Source organism: Melanaphis sacchari, unplaced genomic scaffold, assembly GCF_002803265.2.
Source record: "Melanaphis sacchari strain LSU unplaced genomic scaffold, SCAv2.0 Contig21_pilon_pilon, whole genome shotgun sequence".
In the NCBI taxonomy this organism is placed as follows: Eukaryota; Metazoa; Arthropoda; class Insecta; order Hemiptera; family Aphididae; genus Melanaphis; species Melanaphis sacchari.
This window is the reverse complement of record NW_020271096.1, coordinates 1,086,413-1,106,036: the sequence shown is the minus strand read 5'-3', so window position 1 is coordinate 1,106,036 and position 19,624 is coordinate 1,086,413. Positions and strand designations below refer to the sequence as shown.

General features: G+C 27.2%; 2 protein-coding genes across 2 annotated transcripts in view; one reads left to right on the top strand and one right to left on the bottom strand.

Moving 5' to 3' along the window:
* LOC112594070 (Kv channel-interacting protein 2-like) overlaps positions 1 to 19,624 on the top strand; it is a 276,882-nt gene that overhangs the window by 30,136 nt on the left and 227,122 nt on the right. The window lies entirely within an intron of this gene.
* Positions 7,768 to 9,703, bottom strand: LOC112594071 (cuticle protein 21-like). The gene is made up of 2 exons (XM_025338690.1): positions 9,600 to 9,703; positions 7,768 to 8,711 (listed from the first exon to the last, which is right to left on the bottom strand). Exons 1-2 carry the CDS (start codon positions 9,609 to 9,611, stop codon positions 7,845 to 7,847), a joined length of 879 nt encoding a protein of 292 aa, XP_025194475.1. The 5' UTR covers positions 9,612 to 9,703; the 3' UTR covers positions 7,768 to 7,844.

Sequence of the window (19,624 nt, the reverse complement as noted above, 5' to 3'; positions counted from 1 at the left end):
GCTGGGTAAGCTGGGGCTGGGTAAGCCGGGGCAGCTGGGTAGGCTGGGGCTGGGTAAGCCGGAGCGGATGGGTAAGATGGGTAGGAAGGTTCCTTGTAGACGGCCAGGGAGGTGGCTACGGCGCAAGCCGCGAATATGATCAACTGAAAACAAAATTCAAATCAATAAACGATAGTTCATCTCAAAAACGCTCGAGCCGTCTGTTGGGCAGCGTAGTGTTTTCCCGCCGAAATCGGAACGCGAGCGAGAAAAATAGAGAAAGGGTAAACCGTTGGCGATCCGTACAAGGATAGTATGATAGTATAGATGGTTAGATGAAGATTTATCGGAGTTAACGTGTACGACCTTGTTCGGAGAGCTCGTCGTGACGACGATGACGGTGCCTATTATGTGCGGACCGTCGGTCGGTCGGTCGGTCGGCGAGTAAAAGTTATGGAAACCGGTCGATAGCGGTGCGCCCAAGTGTTGTATTGTTACGTGTGTGCACGATCGCACGGATTAAGCAACATCGACTGGCTGTCGTAGCACGCTACATTTATACCGCGTCTATTATTAATCCGAACTAGATCCATGCGTGTGTTGCCTACTTCTACCGCTGGTCACTGATCGCCCGTTACGACTTAACCGTTTTAAGTGTGTGTTCGATTTTAATACGATTTTATTCACAATGATATCATATGAAAAATAACGGTAAAAAATGGGGGGGGGGCAGACGGTTCTTAAAGAAATTAAATTTTTTATTCCGACTGTATATAGACGCATACATCCAGTAAAAAAAGAGTCAAAAACTCAAGCCGGTTGAATTATGACGGGAAATATTTCTCAATAAAGTACTACAATCGCGATGACAGAATGTGAAGTTTTTCGATATTTTAAGTTGTCATCATCGAGAGACTAAGACTTGTATCCGAGTGATTGTGTGCACACGCGCTGTACGGCAGTAATAATATAGAATTCCACTTACTTTGGAGAACATTTTGTTTTGGATTTGTTGAGCGTCTGTTATTGTACTCGTGTGGTGGATTGTCGGTGACTGTGGTTGATCAGATGGGCTCCGCAGGTATATATACACATGGCCGAGTATTGCGAGATTTGCCCTGTCCAGGGGGGGCAACGACGTGCACTCGCGCGAGTGGACAAACACGCGAGGGCGTGCGCGCCCAAGGGGGTCACCGGGTCGTCCGGTTTCCCCTCGGGCAATGGGCACGGACATGTTGCTCCACCAAGGTAGGTACTATACGCGCAACACAATTATTTAATCCTCTTAGTACCGACGTAATAGACGAAAAAGAAGAAAAAACAGTATAATAATAATAACATCACGAATGAAGACGCTGTGTGTTCGCTACGATATGATCGTTTATTATAATCTCTATAACTCGAATAAACGCGGTGAAGGACTCCGCGCGCTATGTTTAATTGATCGAAAGACTATTAAAATATTAAGCTCCAACACCAAAAAAATGTAATTTACCTAATTTACCACCATTGTATAATAGTGCATTTTTCACGTTGTTAATACTAATTATATACAATATTTTATTCTACGTGTTTTTTTTTCTAAAACGACAATTTAATAGATTCCACCACGACTTCGATTTATCGAAATAATTTTAAACCAGATTTAAAATCCATCTACGTTCATGTTTTCAAGCATGTTAATTTAATTCACATTTTTTAAAAATTTTAATATATTATGATTTGAATATTAATATTATTTATTTCATCTTCACGTAAACATAAATCATTATTCGAATATTATATTGATTTGGAAAATATAGAATCTAAGTCATAGCGTTGTTATATAAAGTGTTATTAAATTCGTTGTATTTAAATAACAAAGAACTCAATAACTTCTATTTTTAAATAATTTATTTGCTATTTTTTTTTTTTTTTTTTAATATAATTCTTTATTCAGCATTCTGTTATAAAAAAAAATGAACATTAAGCTTAATTGATATCATATATTAAATAGTTATTGGAATGGCGGAGAGAAGAAATCTCCCATTGGAGATATTTCGTCGGAAAGAAAAAAAAGTTAAAAGTTAGACTTTGTTACTTTTTTTATTTTTTTTTATTACCAAAGAATTTAATAATAAGGCAATTTTGATAATTTAAAAAATAAAACAAAAGATTTTCTATTATAAACATCATCTTCTGGGTTTTTTTTATAAATTGAAAAGCCAACTATTGAGTTCTATGAACTTTTATGGCTTATAAAAAAAAATGTATTAACTATTAAATTATAAATTTACTAAAAAGTTACTAAATGATATACATATAATTATAAATAATAAATGTTTTAGTATAAATATATGAATTAATATAACTAATATAATAACTATATTATTATAAATTACGATTTGGTTATTAGCTTATATTTATATTAAGTTTTCTTAATTTAATTCATTCAATTCTTTTATAATGTTATCAATGAGTATTTTATGATTTAAACTGCAAAATTAAATTTAAAAACTAATGACTATTGTCTACCTTCATATTCCGTAGTCGTGTAATCCTTAATCCGATTATAGTACTACATGCATCACATTTAGTACCTAAAATTAAAAGAAAGGTACTATTTTTATGATATACGTATATCATGTGTGATTTAATATAAAAATACATAATGCATGATTTTATTAATAATTATTCACTCTTATAGGAGAAAAGTATTTATTTTTAAATGTCAATATGTATAAAATTAATAAAAGAATGTTTTAAAATATTGTATATGTCTATTGTATATACATAACATTTTACTCACTCTCGAAATGTAAATCATTTCTAGATTTAGTATTTAATAGTTATATAACTTTATGACACACCCAGATTTAAGGTTTCTTAGATTACACTATACTAAATATAAATCAACTTTTCAGTATTTTTTTACATAAGGAAATTAGATTGCTTACATATAATTACATATTATGATACAATTTACAATATCATTGTTTTCAAAGAAGAATATTGAAGCAATTTTAGACTTTAGTTGCTCAACTGTCAACTATATAATTCAATGTATTATGTTTTCATGTTTTTATACGAACGACCAAATTTTTTGAAATAATTAATTTTTATTGAACAAGAAATCATGGTATACAAAAATTAAAAATAGAAGTCAACCATTTTATCATTAAAATGTCATAATAAACATAATATATAGGTAGTTGTAGTGTGCATATGATAATCGTACATCTGTACAAAATATAACTGTGAACACATTTTTATTACAAACCACCATAAAACTGTGGCATCTTATACTCCTCATCATATCAAAAATAAATTAAACTTTAATAGCATATGATAGTATATATTATAACGTACGCACGCAGATTATATATTATTTAATATACAAACACAATTGTATTCAACGTCAATTTGATATTACCGCTTACTAGAAAATAAAAGTTATATTTTATATTACTTAAAATATATTCGTAAATCGTAATAATACATCAATATTCTATAACTAGAACAATCGAGAGTTATTACTTATCACATATTATTATATAACGAATTCAAATTAACTGTTTTTAAATTTTATAATACAACGAGCCATATACGTCATGACACGCAAAATATGGAATTAAAAATTAAATACATTGATTGGTACCTGATGAATCTCAACGTGTTCGTGTTTTTTGAATTACAAGGTGTACATGATGAGTTTGAGAGTAAAGGGGTCGAAAGATCAATGATATTGTGATATTGTGGGACGATGTAGACAAGGCCAAATTTAATGAACTTATACCTATAACAGTCGCGAGTAAGAAAACCGTTTGGAGCTCATATACCAATTATTATATATTATGCAGAGAACATTGTAAAGGATCAATACTGACACCAATCAGTCTATTATTAAAATTTATTTCTTCATTAATAAGAAATTATTATTTGATTTCGTAACGGACGTTTCAGTATTTTAATTTATTTAACTCGAATGTTGAAAATATATACAATAATACATTGCGAAGTACTTTAGTATTACACTCAAGAAATTGCATATCATATAAAATATTGTTAAACGTATAGGCCGTACAGATAATTTTAAATAGAATCCGTTGACAAAAGTATATATTATCAATTTTCATGGAGTTACTCACAGTAAATTTTTCATGTCAATTATCAGCAGTAAAATAGTTTTGCATAGAAAAATAATCAATAAGTATTAATTAAATTCCAATCTTTCAATACACAATGGATTTTAAATATGGTAAATTATAATTATTACACAAAAGTGCTACTCATAGCAATCACCCACCTCCCTTAGTATCATAGACTCATAAAAATGAATTTATAACAAAAAGAGTGTTTCAGAATCCAACATTTTTAGAAAAATATAAGCATATGGCTATGCTTTAGATCCGACCATAATCAGAGGTGTTTACTAATGAGTTGATACTTAAAAATCCATAACCAACCTAGTACCTATGAGGGTTTGTGTTTTTATTAAATTAATTTTTCTCTATCTCAACCCCTTACTATCAATGATATTATTATTTTCACTTTTATTAATACTACAAAAAATAAATAAATGAACACAACAGTCGTGGTAATAACATATGATATTATCTATGCTCTTGGTGTATGTCCACCAGTATAGTAATTATATGATATACCGTTTACAATCAACGTTTGAATATATATATAGTAATTATAATAATGATTGTTATTGTATGGGGGAAAACAAGATATTTTGCAATGATCTGAATTCAAAAATATTTTGATTTTCAGTCAAACGCTTGCTTAGATTTTAAGATTCTGTTCAGACGACCAAATCCATAGCTAAGTATTTGCTAATGCTTTAGATGTGCCACAACGCAATGTACTTTCTGGACACTCGTGATTATTTTATACACAATAGTATGTAATATTATCTTTATTAAATCACAACTTGATATACTGTCTTACTATCAAAGTATTTTAACTTTGTATAAATGTAAAAAAAAAATCATAACTATTTTTATATTTTTAATAATGTTTGATATTATTCAATATTGTCCGTCTTGAACATGTAGGTCGAAGAAATCCATTGTGTTTTTGTTTTTTTATAGAATGTAAATCAAATATTTTTATTAATTCTTTTGCGTGATATATTCAACTTGCTATTATCTACCTACAACTTTTTTTTAGTCTAACCTACATCTATTTTATTTCTCAAATTTGTTGCATATCAATTTTGAATTACCCATTCAGGTATATAATATGATGTATATGGTATGTATAATTAATCAAATATAATTATATATCATTTCAAATTCTAAAACCTTACTATGAATTAATTAAAAAATGTAAATATGCCTTTTTAAAAATTTGTTTTGAAACAAATATATACATATTATTCCAATCATTATATGAAATATTAACTCAATTTAATTGTGATCGACTGACTACTTTATAATAAATCTACTGTGATGGCTCAAACAACCTACACGACTAGTAGATAAGTCCGCCTAACAACTGATAGACGGGAAGGGAAAATAATTTACGTAACATTATTTACATTACTGATGAGTTATCGTAGACTGATGTTGGTATATTACGGTGATACTCTTTGTTTATATTTTATGTTTTTAAGACCTATTGACTTCGAATTGGGTTTATACACAAGAACAATAAACATGTGTTTATTTTTATACATATGTTGATAGTACTCATAAAAGACATTCAATAATCACATTAATTCCACATTAATTAAAAAATATAATATGTGATTGATTTTGATTTTTGTCAGTAGAAAATAAAAACTTTCTGTTTTCAATGATTCTTAAAAACGTTTATTTTTAGCATTTCGATGATGCAATATTAATATATATATAATTGTAAAATGTGTTATACCAGGTTACCAACTTGTTGCAATTATACTTTCCTATGCAATAAGTTTTAATAACATCAATTTATTAATGTTAATAAGTACAATGTCAAGTTGGCCTAATTAAAAAATGATTCATTAAGATTTATTTTCTTACAAATAGTAATATAATATTCACATCATCGGTGTACAGTTTACCTTGAAGAAGTATCACTATGACGTAGATATATAAGGTTTTGTTAAGTTTTTGTAATGTTATAATGCTATATGTAGATAATACATTTTTGGTTTTACTAAAAGTTTCAATTGGCAAGTAAAAGTTGCTTTAATAAATTAAAAATCTGAAAAATTAAAAAATATTTATAAATATTCAATTTTATTTGTTATTTATGAATTAGCTTATAACCTTTGATGTACACCACATTATTTATAATGATTCGAAACTAAAATTCAACAAATTAGTTCATTTTTTATAGTAGTTTATTTCATTATGGATCAATTAAAATGATATAAATTTCATTTTTAATAACTATAAGAACCTAAATAATATATTAATAATATTAACTAGAGAAAAATTAAAATATTGGATTTTATCTAATAAATTAATTATTATTTTATAAATATTAAAATACAAGTAAATGTGATAAATAGGGAAATATTATTATAAATATTATTTTTTATCAACCATAGTAAAAACAATAGTTATCAATAAAATATAATTATTGTTAAAATAATTAAAAACAAACAATTATTTAAATTTCAAAATTTTTTAATAGACATTTTATAACTTACAAGTAAAATATATTTTAATTTTAATCATATTATTAATTTAAGATTTAATTAAACGTTTAATATCTATAATATTCTGCAATAAATTATTTATACACACAAAAATGTACATAATGGATTTGTATTAAGTATTATGATCATATTTTATTGTTTTTTTTTTTAACTTTTAAGACATTATTTAGAATAGTACTAATTATTTAAATTTTAAAACCTTAATTATTAATTATACTTTATTTCTGTTATAATACAAATTTCACCTGAATATAATTCGTATATTATTCATCTACCATATTATATATTAAAAAGATCAATTACAAAAGCCACATTGTGTTTTGTCTTGCTTCTAAAATGTGAAATAAAAGTAATAAATCGCTAACAGTCCATTAGTTACAATGAAATTCGAATATTTTAACAGTCAAACAAACCATATAAGTGCCGTTATCTATTATACAGTAATTTATTTGAACGATTTTCAATAAAGTAAACTGAAAATGATACTTTGTATCCATAAAATAAATAAAAATTGACTAAACGCTACAACTTAAGTGTTATGTTATTTTTTAAAGATCAGACATAAAATAAATAAAACATTAATCACCGTATTAACAAATAACTATAATTTGGCAATTTAAAATAAATAATTAATTTACCAATTACATGCTGATTATAGATATTATTACATTTTTAATTTAAAATGTACGATTTTTTTTCAAAACATTCGTATCATTATTAATTAAAACGATTAACATGATAACTGAATAATGTATTCAGATGTTTCGATTTTTCGAAGCGTACGTTTTGATTTTAAACTATAGACTTACAATAATGTTAATAAAATATTTCATAAAAAAAATTATAAAAACGAAAAAGATGAATATCATTGATTTAGAGATACATCTTTTAATAAATTGAAATTTATTGTGATATTAAAAATAATTATAAAATTTAAATTGTATCATTTAAAACGAGAAAACCGATTCGACTAGATAAAATAAACCATTCTGTATTACTGGCTTATTTTTATGTCATAAATACTGTCGGAGCATCTTAATATTATTAGTATTAGAAATAAAAATGGAATATTATGTTTTATAGTATTTAGTGTGCCAATGCTACCAAGATTATTAGGAAATAAAAAACAATTAATTATATTAAAACACAAAGTTATAGACAAATTGAAATTTTATTTACATAAAAATACAATAATTTATAATAATCATTTCTTAGGGTTTAAAAGGAATTAGTACTGTTTGTACGGGGAAGGTTTGTATGCCGGAGCGGCGTATGATGGCTTGTAGGCTGGAGCGGGGGTAGAGTATCCATAAGCTGGAGCGGGTGTAGAGTATCCGTATGCTGGAGCAGCTGGGTAGGACTCAGTTGGGTAGGCTGGGGCAGCTGGGTAAGCTGGGGCAGTTGGGTAGGCCGGTGCAGAGTAAGCCGGTGCGGAGTAAGCTGGTTTGTATGCTGGCTTGTAGGCTGGTGCAGCAGAGTATGCTGGGGCAGCTGGGTAAGCTGGAGCAGCAGAGTATGCTGGGGCAGCTGGGTAAGCTGGAGCGGCGGAGTATGCTGGGGCAGCTGGGTAAGCCGGGGCAGCTGGGTAAGCCGGGGCAGCTGGGTAAGCCGGAGCAGCTGGGTAAGCTGGGGCTTTGTAGGCTGGTTTGTAGGCTGGGGCAGAGCTGTAGGATGGGGTTCCTTCTTTCTTGACTTCAGCGTTGAAACCGTTAACGTCATCGGCGGTGTATTCGACGATTCTCTTGGTACCGTCGGCTTCGACCAAGCTGTAGGATCCCTTGACGTAACCGTTTCCGTCACTGTATTCGGATTGGCTCTTGATGTCGTAGGTGGAATCGTCATGTACGCTGTAGTCGAAATTGTATGGGGCTGGGGCGTATGCGGCTTCTGGGGCGTATGCCTTAGGTGCAGAGTATGAGGCGGGCTTGTAAGCTGGTGCTGGGTATGCTGATGGTGCTGGGTAGCTTGATGGTGCTGGGTAAGCTGATGGTGCTGGGTAGGCTGATGGTGCTGGGTAGGCAGACGGTGCTGGGTAGGCGGGGGCTACTGGACCGGCAAGTGCGGAAGCCAGCACACAGGCGAAGATAGCGACAGTCTGTAAAAAAATTAAACGCAAGTTTAGAGTAGATCTAATGAGGCATCACATATAAAAAAAAATCAACTGGATATTATATAACATTAGTGTTATCATAATAATCATTATTATTACATCTATGTTATGATATCTTTGGTGTAGAACTTTTTATATAACAAACTTGAGATTGGATCTAAATTGGTTTTATTCCTATTGAATTTACTGCTGTTAAGTAATTTATTAAGTAACAGTAATTCACTTCTAATAATATATCAACTAGACATAACTATAAACTCGTAGAGTTTTCAAATAAATGTTAATATAACTGAAAAATACATTTTGTAGCACATTTTTCTCAGATATATACGTATAGAAGATGTACAAAAGGCATTCTATGTTTAAATTAAAATCACACTATGAAATTTAATTGTCGAAAAGAATTAAAAATAATCAAATAATAAAATGTATTTTATCATAATTAATTACTGCGATACGATTTAAAATTATAGTTTAATTTAAATATTTATATTATATTAGGCATATACATATATACCTTTATAAAACTTAAGATATTTAAAAATAGTCAATATAAATACAATAATGTACAACTTATATTTTACTGAATAATAATAACTTCAAATAAATAATGAAATTTAATTGATCAATTTTAAAAAAAAAAAAGTATAAGAAAACACCAATGCGCAAGTACTGTAAGGTAACGGTTAATTCATAATTTTCTGAGACACTATGAACTTCTTGGATAAATGTAACATTCCCGATGTTATTTCAGATATAAATATAATAACGGAGAATTAAAAAAAATATTAAATTTAACACTGAAACACTATTTTAACTGCAATGCGAAATTTATAATCTAAGACATATTATTATCAATACTGTAGTACTTACTTTGAATGCCATTTTGAATAAATAAATTTTTTTTTTGTTGTTAAGTGTGTTAAAACTAAACGTTGACTGAGTAATGTTGATTGACAACGATCCGCTTTATATATTAATCCGAATGCCGAGTTTTGCTCCCTCCGGGGCGCACTGTAACCATTCATATCGGCAGTAGCGAGGGCGTACCCAGCACAGCGAACAGCCGGATTGCGTGATCCCGACGGGGCGTTTGGGGGTTCCCCCGAGCGAAATTTTACAAAAATAGCACCAGCAAGCCTAGTTATTACATATTATTGTTATGCATACCGTTACGGTTTTATTTTTATTTATTCATTTTCGCGACTGGACTGAATAACCAACTGGTTAACCAACAACCATGTTACAATATTTCACGTTTTCTACGCACAAACACTTTCTAAAGTCCAAGTAAAATAAAAATTTAAACAACCGGAAATAATTTAAAAAAAAATTATAACGTTATAATATTTCATTTGGTATATAGGATACGTCATTGCAATAGACGAATGACGAATAGAGTTCTAAATCCTAATAAGTGGGAGTCACGTTTGGTGTAGTCACAACGTCGAAAAATAAAATCGCAACAGATGCCAATGATACGCAGACAAGTCACATCCATTTCGTTACTTAAAACACATAACAAAATAATCCAAAAATACGGTTAGTTAAAAGTCATAATACCTTTATTGTTTATTATTGTATTTATAATCAGTGATGATAATAATACCGTGTTTTTACTTTTCGTCAGTTTTGTGTTTATTTTTAATTTTTTAATTTGTATGATAACTTGTTTTGTGTCATCGTCCAATTAAGGTTTTACTGCGTTTATGCTAATCAGACTGATTATAATATGGAGAGTATTTTTTAAACTGGTTTACACATTAGAAAAAAAATTATTCGTATTTTTTAAGTCGTATAGAATTTTTATCCAACATCTTAAGCAAAGTAAATATTCTTAATCCAATCACTAAACAGAAACTTTAAGTGTATTTTTATATTTATAAATACAACTTATTTTAATACGTTAGACCTTGTGCCAGCCGTCAACGGACTCGACTAGGATATACCAACTATAGTTTAAGTCGTTTTCTCGATAAATGTCTCATAAAAAATATTCTGATCACGTATGATGTAGTACAAGCCTATCATTATTGACCTTGACTCTCGATAAGCACATAAGTAATAAAAACGTGTAATAGATGAAATTGCCGTAAAATTACTTCAACATCATATATCATTTTAATTCACATATTTTAAAAAATAAGATGCATAATATGTGATCGAGGATACAATTTATTGGAAATCAGGTAACGTAGAGTTAATTTAATTTCTGTTTACATCATATATCAAACCATCGAGTTACTGATGAATTTCAATAAAATATAATTATATATTTTTATATAATTTAATTAGATAATTTTATATTATATAGATTCGGTCGATATAAATTTACATATTTATACTTCTGTCATCGCATTTATAATATAAAAATAATTAAATCGAAAATCAAACAGTTTATATTTTTTAAGAATAATGTTTACGATAAAAAATATGTTTTAAAATAAATAAACAAGTATTTGCATTTAATTTGATAAAGCAAATTGATAAAAAATGATTTTAAAATATTTATCTTTTTATTGTTTATTAAATGATTGATCCTAAAATCTCATTTAGAACCACGTATAGGTTAATTTAGTATTCAATTAAATTTCAGTTTCGCGATTTATTGAATATATAAATTAGTTTGGTTTTTATGATGGATGATTAAAATTAAGTGGGTAGTATTTTTTATGATAATTAAATTGTTTACTACGTATTTTACTATTACAATAATAACTATGAAAATAAATAATTAGACATCTATAAATGATATTTACTATATGGTTTCAAGATACCTAGTCTATTTGATGATCTATTAGATCTCATAATTCTGATGTAAAACATAATTATTCAGCTTAATATCAACGATAATATGTCCGTGATTTTTATTAAAATTGTGTTCTTATTTTATTATTAGTTATTATTTGATCAAGTTTATTACATAGGTACGTATACTCTCTCAAGTCTGATAGAGGTATACCTATACTTTTTATAAAATGACAAGTGGTTACAAGTTAAATTTATACGTATAAACCACACACCTTTATATAATATTATGTTAAATAATTTATAACATAATGTAACTAAAACATTTTATATTCATGTATGTATTTATAATCTAGGTGTTAAACGACTTTCGAGAATTTTCTTTTTGCAATGACTCGGTATTAATTAATAATAAGAATATTGAATTACCTATATTTATGTTTATGAACTTTTAGTTAAAAACTTTTCATGTTTGATGTTTAATAATTAAAGATAAAATGTTGATAACTAAAATGGACAAATAACTTCTTTAGTGGTATAAAAACTAAAAAAAAATATAGCAATAAAAAATAACTGATTTAAAAATTTATACGATTCATTATACAAATATAATATTCAAAAATCTATACCTATGAAATCATATGTATTTGAACATGGTAAAACGAATTAATTTTTAATAATAATTATTAACACTTGTTTCTGTCTACACTAATATTGCTATTACTTGAATAATAAAATTTTGGTATTAAGTTGATAAACCTTTTAAAACATAATTTATAAATGAAAACCATTAGTCTAAAAGTTCAGAAAATGCATATTATCATTATGAGAAGTTATTGAATTATATAAACCGTTATAAATAATAACTAATAACATATACTATTGTAAGACATTTCATAAAATATTTAGAAAAAAGAATTTTTAAAGAATTTTTTATGTTAAATTATAATAAGATTTTATTTTTACTGGAAATTAAAAAAATATATATACATATATGGTACCTTTAACTAAAAAATTGCTTTTAATACAATGCAATTAAAAACGTTTTTCTCGAAAGTAACAGCTCCATATAATTTTTCATGAGGAAACCTGTATGAATAAAAATACATATATGATAGGTAATTTATTTTATAATAATGATGTATTTATTTTTTTTATCTCTTGCTTATAAATATCTATCAAAATAAAATGTTGACATATTTAAATTTTTATTGCACTATTTCTGTTTTATTGATTAATGTTTATAGTATTAGTAATGGATAATTATGTGCAAATGTTGTGATAAAGGATATGACCTAAACTTCAAGTCTGTAATTTAAAATAAATACAGGCGTACAGCATTAATTGTACTTTAATCTATCCCAGATGTGCTGAAATACTAGTAAATGTCAAACAAAGCCATTTACCTACTAAAAATTTAAAAGAATGATGCAGGGTCATTATAATTTTATTTAGCTGATGAGTTAATATTTCAAAAGATTAATCGTTTAACTCATATCGTATAAAAATGTTTTATGCATTACTGCATCAGAATTACGCATTGGTTTGATTATTCACGCAATAAACAGGCTTATATTTTCGACAATAAAATCATTAAAGTCTTTAGTCGATTATTGTTAGGTACCTACCATTTTGTTTAATACTGTAGCAGAAATGTCTGAACGGAATAAATTAATGATTGTGAGCCAAAACGTTTATTTTAAACACTATTTTTAGCCGTGTATAAAAAATTATTAAAAAAAGAATAAGAATAAAAACGGTAAATTTATTATACTTTTGTTACGATTTTTATTTTTGCGGCTGTGTTAGCGTTGAGTTAAAAATATAGAGTTTTTTTATATTTTTATAGTCATACTGTGTACATCTCGGGGAGATCCACTACAATAATAAATGAACTATATAGATATATAACAGTACGTCATAACATATTATACAATACATAATATATGTTTTACTTGTACATAATAACACATGTGTATCTGTGTGAGTCTGTTCAACGTATTTAAGTTTTATTCATTGTTTGAATAAATATTTTGTCAAGAAAGAAGCTTAATAAAAAAAAATAAGTAAACTTCCACTTTGAAACTCTAGACGAAGCTCCATATTGTGGACCAAAATACAGCATTAAGTAAGTAGGTAATTCGATGTTGTTTGAATCGCTCACAATCGTAATGTACAGTGCACCACAACTTAAAATCGTCTATAAATTTAATCGTATTTCTCGAATAGAAACGATATTATTACAGTAATATTATTCTCATTGGGGTACGCGGTCAAACGATTTGAAACCATTCGCCTCGAAGAGACAAACTGCGGTGATGTAGCGTATAATATAGATCCATTTGATATCTACAACACATTATTTTCCCGTAAAATTAAGCATAGGCTATCGTAATATGCGGTAAACCATAATAACATTGCAATTTATATCCGTCTCATTAATATAAATATATATTTTACGTACAAACTTCAATAATATAAAAATAACGTATATTATTATCGACCGTGTCCTTTGGGCCGCGAATAACCAGACCACGACTACTACGCATTTTATGATACGAATTCATGTGAATAAATATAATATGTGTGTATGTGTGCACATTATAATTCTAAATTAATTAACTTATCGATGCATCTATTATAACAATACGTAATTGCAACGAAAACTACGACACGTGTTTCAATAGCTAATTACTTCAAAATACTCACACCATATCATTGCTCGAAATGTTACACGCATATTAAATTAATTTACATTAGTCTTACTTGATTATTAATATCGCAGAGCTTAGAGCTTTTACCGATAACTATAAATGTTTATACTATTATTATTATTATTATTATTATACACTTCAATCCGTTTTAAATGTATGCTCTCGGCAGTTGCACAATAATAATATGATATAGAGGTGCCTACCGTCGAATGAACGATGTATGATATGAATTCACATCAATCATAAAGTATATGTAACATTATTGTGTTGATATCTCATTCATAACAACAGACGTACATAAAAAACGATAGGTACACGGCCGTAAGACGAAGAAACATTTTGACGAAATACGTATCTTTGTCAATTATTACTGCTATTATTATTGTCAGGGTACACCCGCTTGTTACTTATAAGTTATAATTAATGTTTTATACGAAACTCGTTTTACCATAGGCCAATAGGTCATATAAACCATACGGTATAAAATGGGTGCACGCGCATATACCTATAGTCTACACATAACCAATAGTTAGCAGTATCCTCGACGTAGAAATGTCTTACAAACGGTTTATATTTTCCATTGCTATTTGCTTGTGTATGAGTCCCGCACAGCTACAAGTCCTTGACCCTTTATAACACAATGATTATTATACTTTGACCAAGTCGATCCTTTTTAGGTAACGTCGGTCACATATCCTATAAGAATTCTATACAAATCAGAGCGGCATGGTTTTTAAGAACTAGTAAGCTACTCCCTTCAGGATTTTTATTTATTTTGCTATCAAATACAAAACGGGAGCAAAAAACTTAAACGGCCATCCTATTGCGCTTACATTCGTAGAAAAAAAGAAGAAAAACAATCAATCAAACGAATGAAGCAACAATTTAATGACTCTCTTACAAATGCATTTCACTACGATACTTTCATGTATATACTAGTTTGAATTTGACATCTTTAGTGAAACGGAGAACCAGTTAACGTTTAATGTGTAATCTATTTTGTATAATGTGTATACCTATATCCATTATGCAATCCACTTTTTTGGTTTAAGATATAGTCTGTTAGTTTAAAAAAAAAAAAAATCAAAATATACCGATTGAAAAATTAAATGCTCAAATAACTGTACTAAAAAAAATGTACAATTAAAATAATAATTGGCAATAAATTATTTGTGAAAACCCAATAAAACACACAGTAAATTATTTATCTATACAAAATGTATTTTCCTCGTTCTATTGTAATTGAAATAAATAAGTGTTTTTAAATATTTGAAAATTTTTTGATGCAATAATATTAAAAATTAAAATAAAACATTTTCTTATTTTTATTTATACTTATTTTTATCAATGAATCAAACTTACTATTTTTAACAATAAGATTAATTGTATACTTTTGTATTATCATTTTATATATTTTTTTATTTTTATTTTTTAAGTTAAAATTATACAGATATTGCTTAAACATACGAATTACAACAACGCTTTAAAATTATTTTCTTTTTAATTAAACCTTTTAAAATAAAATATAAGTATTAAGATTTTAATTTTTGATACGAGGTTAAGCATAATACCATATTACAACAGCTTTACAAATGCGATGATTGATCATTGCAGTCATATTATATATCATAATATATTACGACACTGTTGTATGTAGATTTAGGACAGAATAAAATGATTGCCAAAACTTTAGTTTCTTTACCTGATATACTTTTTATTTGTATGCATATATTTGTACCTGTAACAAAATTAGTATACTTTGTTTAAATTTTGTTTCCCTTTTCTTTGCAAAAGATATTGTTATACCAGTATGATTATAAATTGAACAATCACACTTGCTTAAATTTCTTGATAATTAAATTATTTTACTAGGTAATACGTATTTATTTGTTTTTCCAAAATATATTATCATAATTTATAAGTATTTAACATAAAATTCATCTCGGTGATAGCCGAAGTAAAATATATATTTTAAATACCTATATTATTATTATTTTTTTTTCACATAACTTTTGGATGTTATCTTTTATTGATTGTATAGGATGACTCTTAGATAATTAATTAATGTTCCTTAATTAATTTTGCTATACAAAACATAATCGTATAGATAACAATTTAATGACTGGGGTTAAAGGATTTCCGGTATCGTAAACGGACCTTGAACCTCTACTGCCATTTAACCGACAATCGAAAACAAATAAATATCGCACATTCACCTATTGTGCACAAAATATGTTTGTCCTCGAACCGGATTTCAAATAATTTCAACGGTCACCCCATTGTGTTTTCAGCTTGCAGTTTTAACCCATATTAATAATGCCGAAGGAAAGTTGGGAAAAAATTAAAAATCCATATCACTCCTCATTATTACAATATAGTATTATGTAGATCGTACACGTAATAATATATTATGAAATAATAATACCTGTAATAGTTTTTTAATAATGATCGAACAATACGATGTTTTTTATCACAATATTATAATATATGGTTTCCAATAGTTTTTTTGAATGGGACCGTCTACTCGAACGGGCTACAATTAGTATTATAATAGATAGATAATATAGTTACCTGTAGCTCAGTTATAACTGCGCGACGTCACAACGTCGTTGACGAAGGACATTGACATTCTATAGTAGTATTATATTGCGATACACGCAAATTTACCCTTGCTTTTCGTATCGTGGTTCGGGGCTAAAGTCCTTATCCTCGTTTCGGTAATCGCTAATTAATCGTAAATTGATTGTATTACGAACCAACAATAATGCACACAGGTACATTCAATAAAACACATCCTCTTTATAACACAATATATTATATAATAGCACATTATTAAATCTCGTGTACACGGGATTACGAATCATAATTTTTTTCAACTTTAAACCATTATTTACGATTGCTGCTGCTATTTCGGCTCTGCCCCTCTCTTTCCTATCCACCCACATCCCATCATCATCCATCACGCGGCTCGGGCGGGACCTTGACATTAGCACTTTTACCGCATTCGCCGCCGCCTCGACCACAACTGAAATACTGTTGTGGCGGCCGCGGGAACTTTCCACTATATTTGGCTATAGCGGACGAGATATATCATTTAAACGCTACAACACACACACACGCAGTATGTTAATATATTATAATAAAAAGTAAAATCAATAAATCCCGTATTGTAATTATAGATTTTGTAAAACTGACTCGGTTTACTGAAGTACACGCCAATAAATTGGCTCAATGCGTGCGTTTTTATTTTTTACTTTAGGCTATCAAGAACAAGGTCTGAAGTGATTTATTGACGATGACGACGATGTGTTTCTAAAAATATGATAATCAGTTATTATTTAAATACAGAACATTTTATATTTATTTCACTCTGTTGAAATTTTATTTACCTATAAAATTATTTTATTATAACCTATAAATATTGGATACTTTTAGTGAATTGTAAACCAATAAATACGCTCATATAATGTTATATAATTTTATAATATTAACAATATAAATAAACAAGCAAGACATTTATGTAAATTTGTACAGCTAATATTGCATAAAAACACAAAATTAAGCAATATGATACTGTTGAACCAGGAATTAATATGTTTAAGTATATAAATCAATGGATGTACTATCGAATTAATATTATATTCTTGGTGGCATAAAATTGAGAATTCATAGACATTAATAATTAATATTTACTTTTCTTCGTAATAAAACAAAATTAAAATTAATTTAAGTTTTTATCTATTATTTAGTTTATTTTATAAACTTCATTAAAAAAAAACTCAGTCGAATATAGTAATTTTGAAAAAAATTATCCTATTGTTATCAATTTATTTCTACTATAGTGATACATTATGTTTAACTTATTTTTCCAGACATCACATAAATAATATAAAATGATATATACAATAATTATTATTATAATATGTCAATTCGTGTACGGTAAAACAGTGTGAATAGGTTTGAGATATAAATAACTTGAAATTAGTCTAAATGTTTTAATGCATAATACAGTAAATAAGTTAAAGTGTAAAAAAGTACTTACGATCACTTGATATTTTTTTATTTTTTTTTTTTTGAAATTCAAATAAAATAATTACAATCTTTTACAACGATAAAATTTCAAATTTACTAGAAAAAAAACAAAACAATACATTCAGTGTTTCGCTTTGAATTTGAAATAACAAATATTTATTGAATTTCTAGCAGATTAAATACATCTACTAAACATTTTACATATTATACATTAATACTATTTACCTACATGCTTTTCATATTTGTGTATAATTAATGATAATATTATGGTTTATATTCATACATTTTACTCACATATGTAAAGTAACTTAATACCTACTTTAGTATAAGTAGTGTTTTAGTTATAATTTATAAGTATTAAAATAAAATTGTATTTCATTGGATGTTTCAAATTTATGTATTAAGTAAGAGGTATATGTAGTCATATTTTTAATAACCTCTTGGCTTATATTTTTATTATTATTACTATTAAAAGTTATTACATTGCTCTAATTACAAAAAAAAAAGAAATATATGATTTTATCTTAGGCTGATATTAACCATCTGCAGCCCAAATAGTAGCAAAAATAATATTTTAAACATTATAAAATAAAGAAAAAAAAATTTTTTTAGTATTCTAAACATATTATCCAAAAATTAGTATTGCAATAAAATAATAAATGTAGTTCCGATGTTCATAATTTACGCGTAGTTCAAATTATATTAATTGGCAATTAATTATTAAAATAGGAATAATTAATAATGTTGCGGTACCTAATTTTTTTGTTTTTAAAACTTTATCCATATAATTGATAATAAAATCTAATAAACGTTAAAATAAAGATAACTTAAAATTAATATTAAATATTCTCGTTAAAAAAAATTAATTGTTATTTCATGTTAAAATTAACATAGAAATGTATTATTTAAAAAGGTAATTTAAGGTCTTATACTCTTATGTAAGAAAAATTATCCTCTGCAAATATTGTTTGTTATTAAAAAGGAATATTTTTAATTAATTTTTAAAAATATTGTTTTTATATTAGCTTGTTCTTAATAAATTAAAAGTATAAATTACTTTATTATTATTTTATCTATTATATAATATACATAGATACATTCACACTAAGTCAAGTGTAAAAATAGATTTCTGTTGAGTTAGTCACAAAACTGAGGGTGAACTGAATTAAATTTTCTTCAACGCATTTTTCTAATTTTTCTAAAACCTCACCTTATTCTTTTATAAATTATGTTGAAAAATGTAACTAACAATAGATTTTTTCTATGAAAATAAAAAAATTATGTTTCAAATTTGTATAAATAATAGATTTTATTTAATAAAATTTCAAAATATTTCTTTTTTTAAATGTTTTTTTATTTAATTTTAATGGCTAAAATACTTTTAAAATGTAATACATAATATTA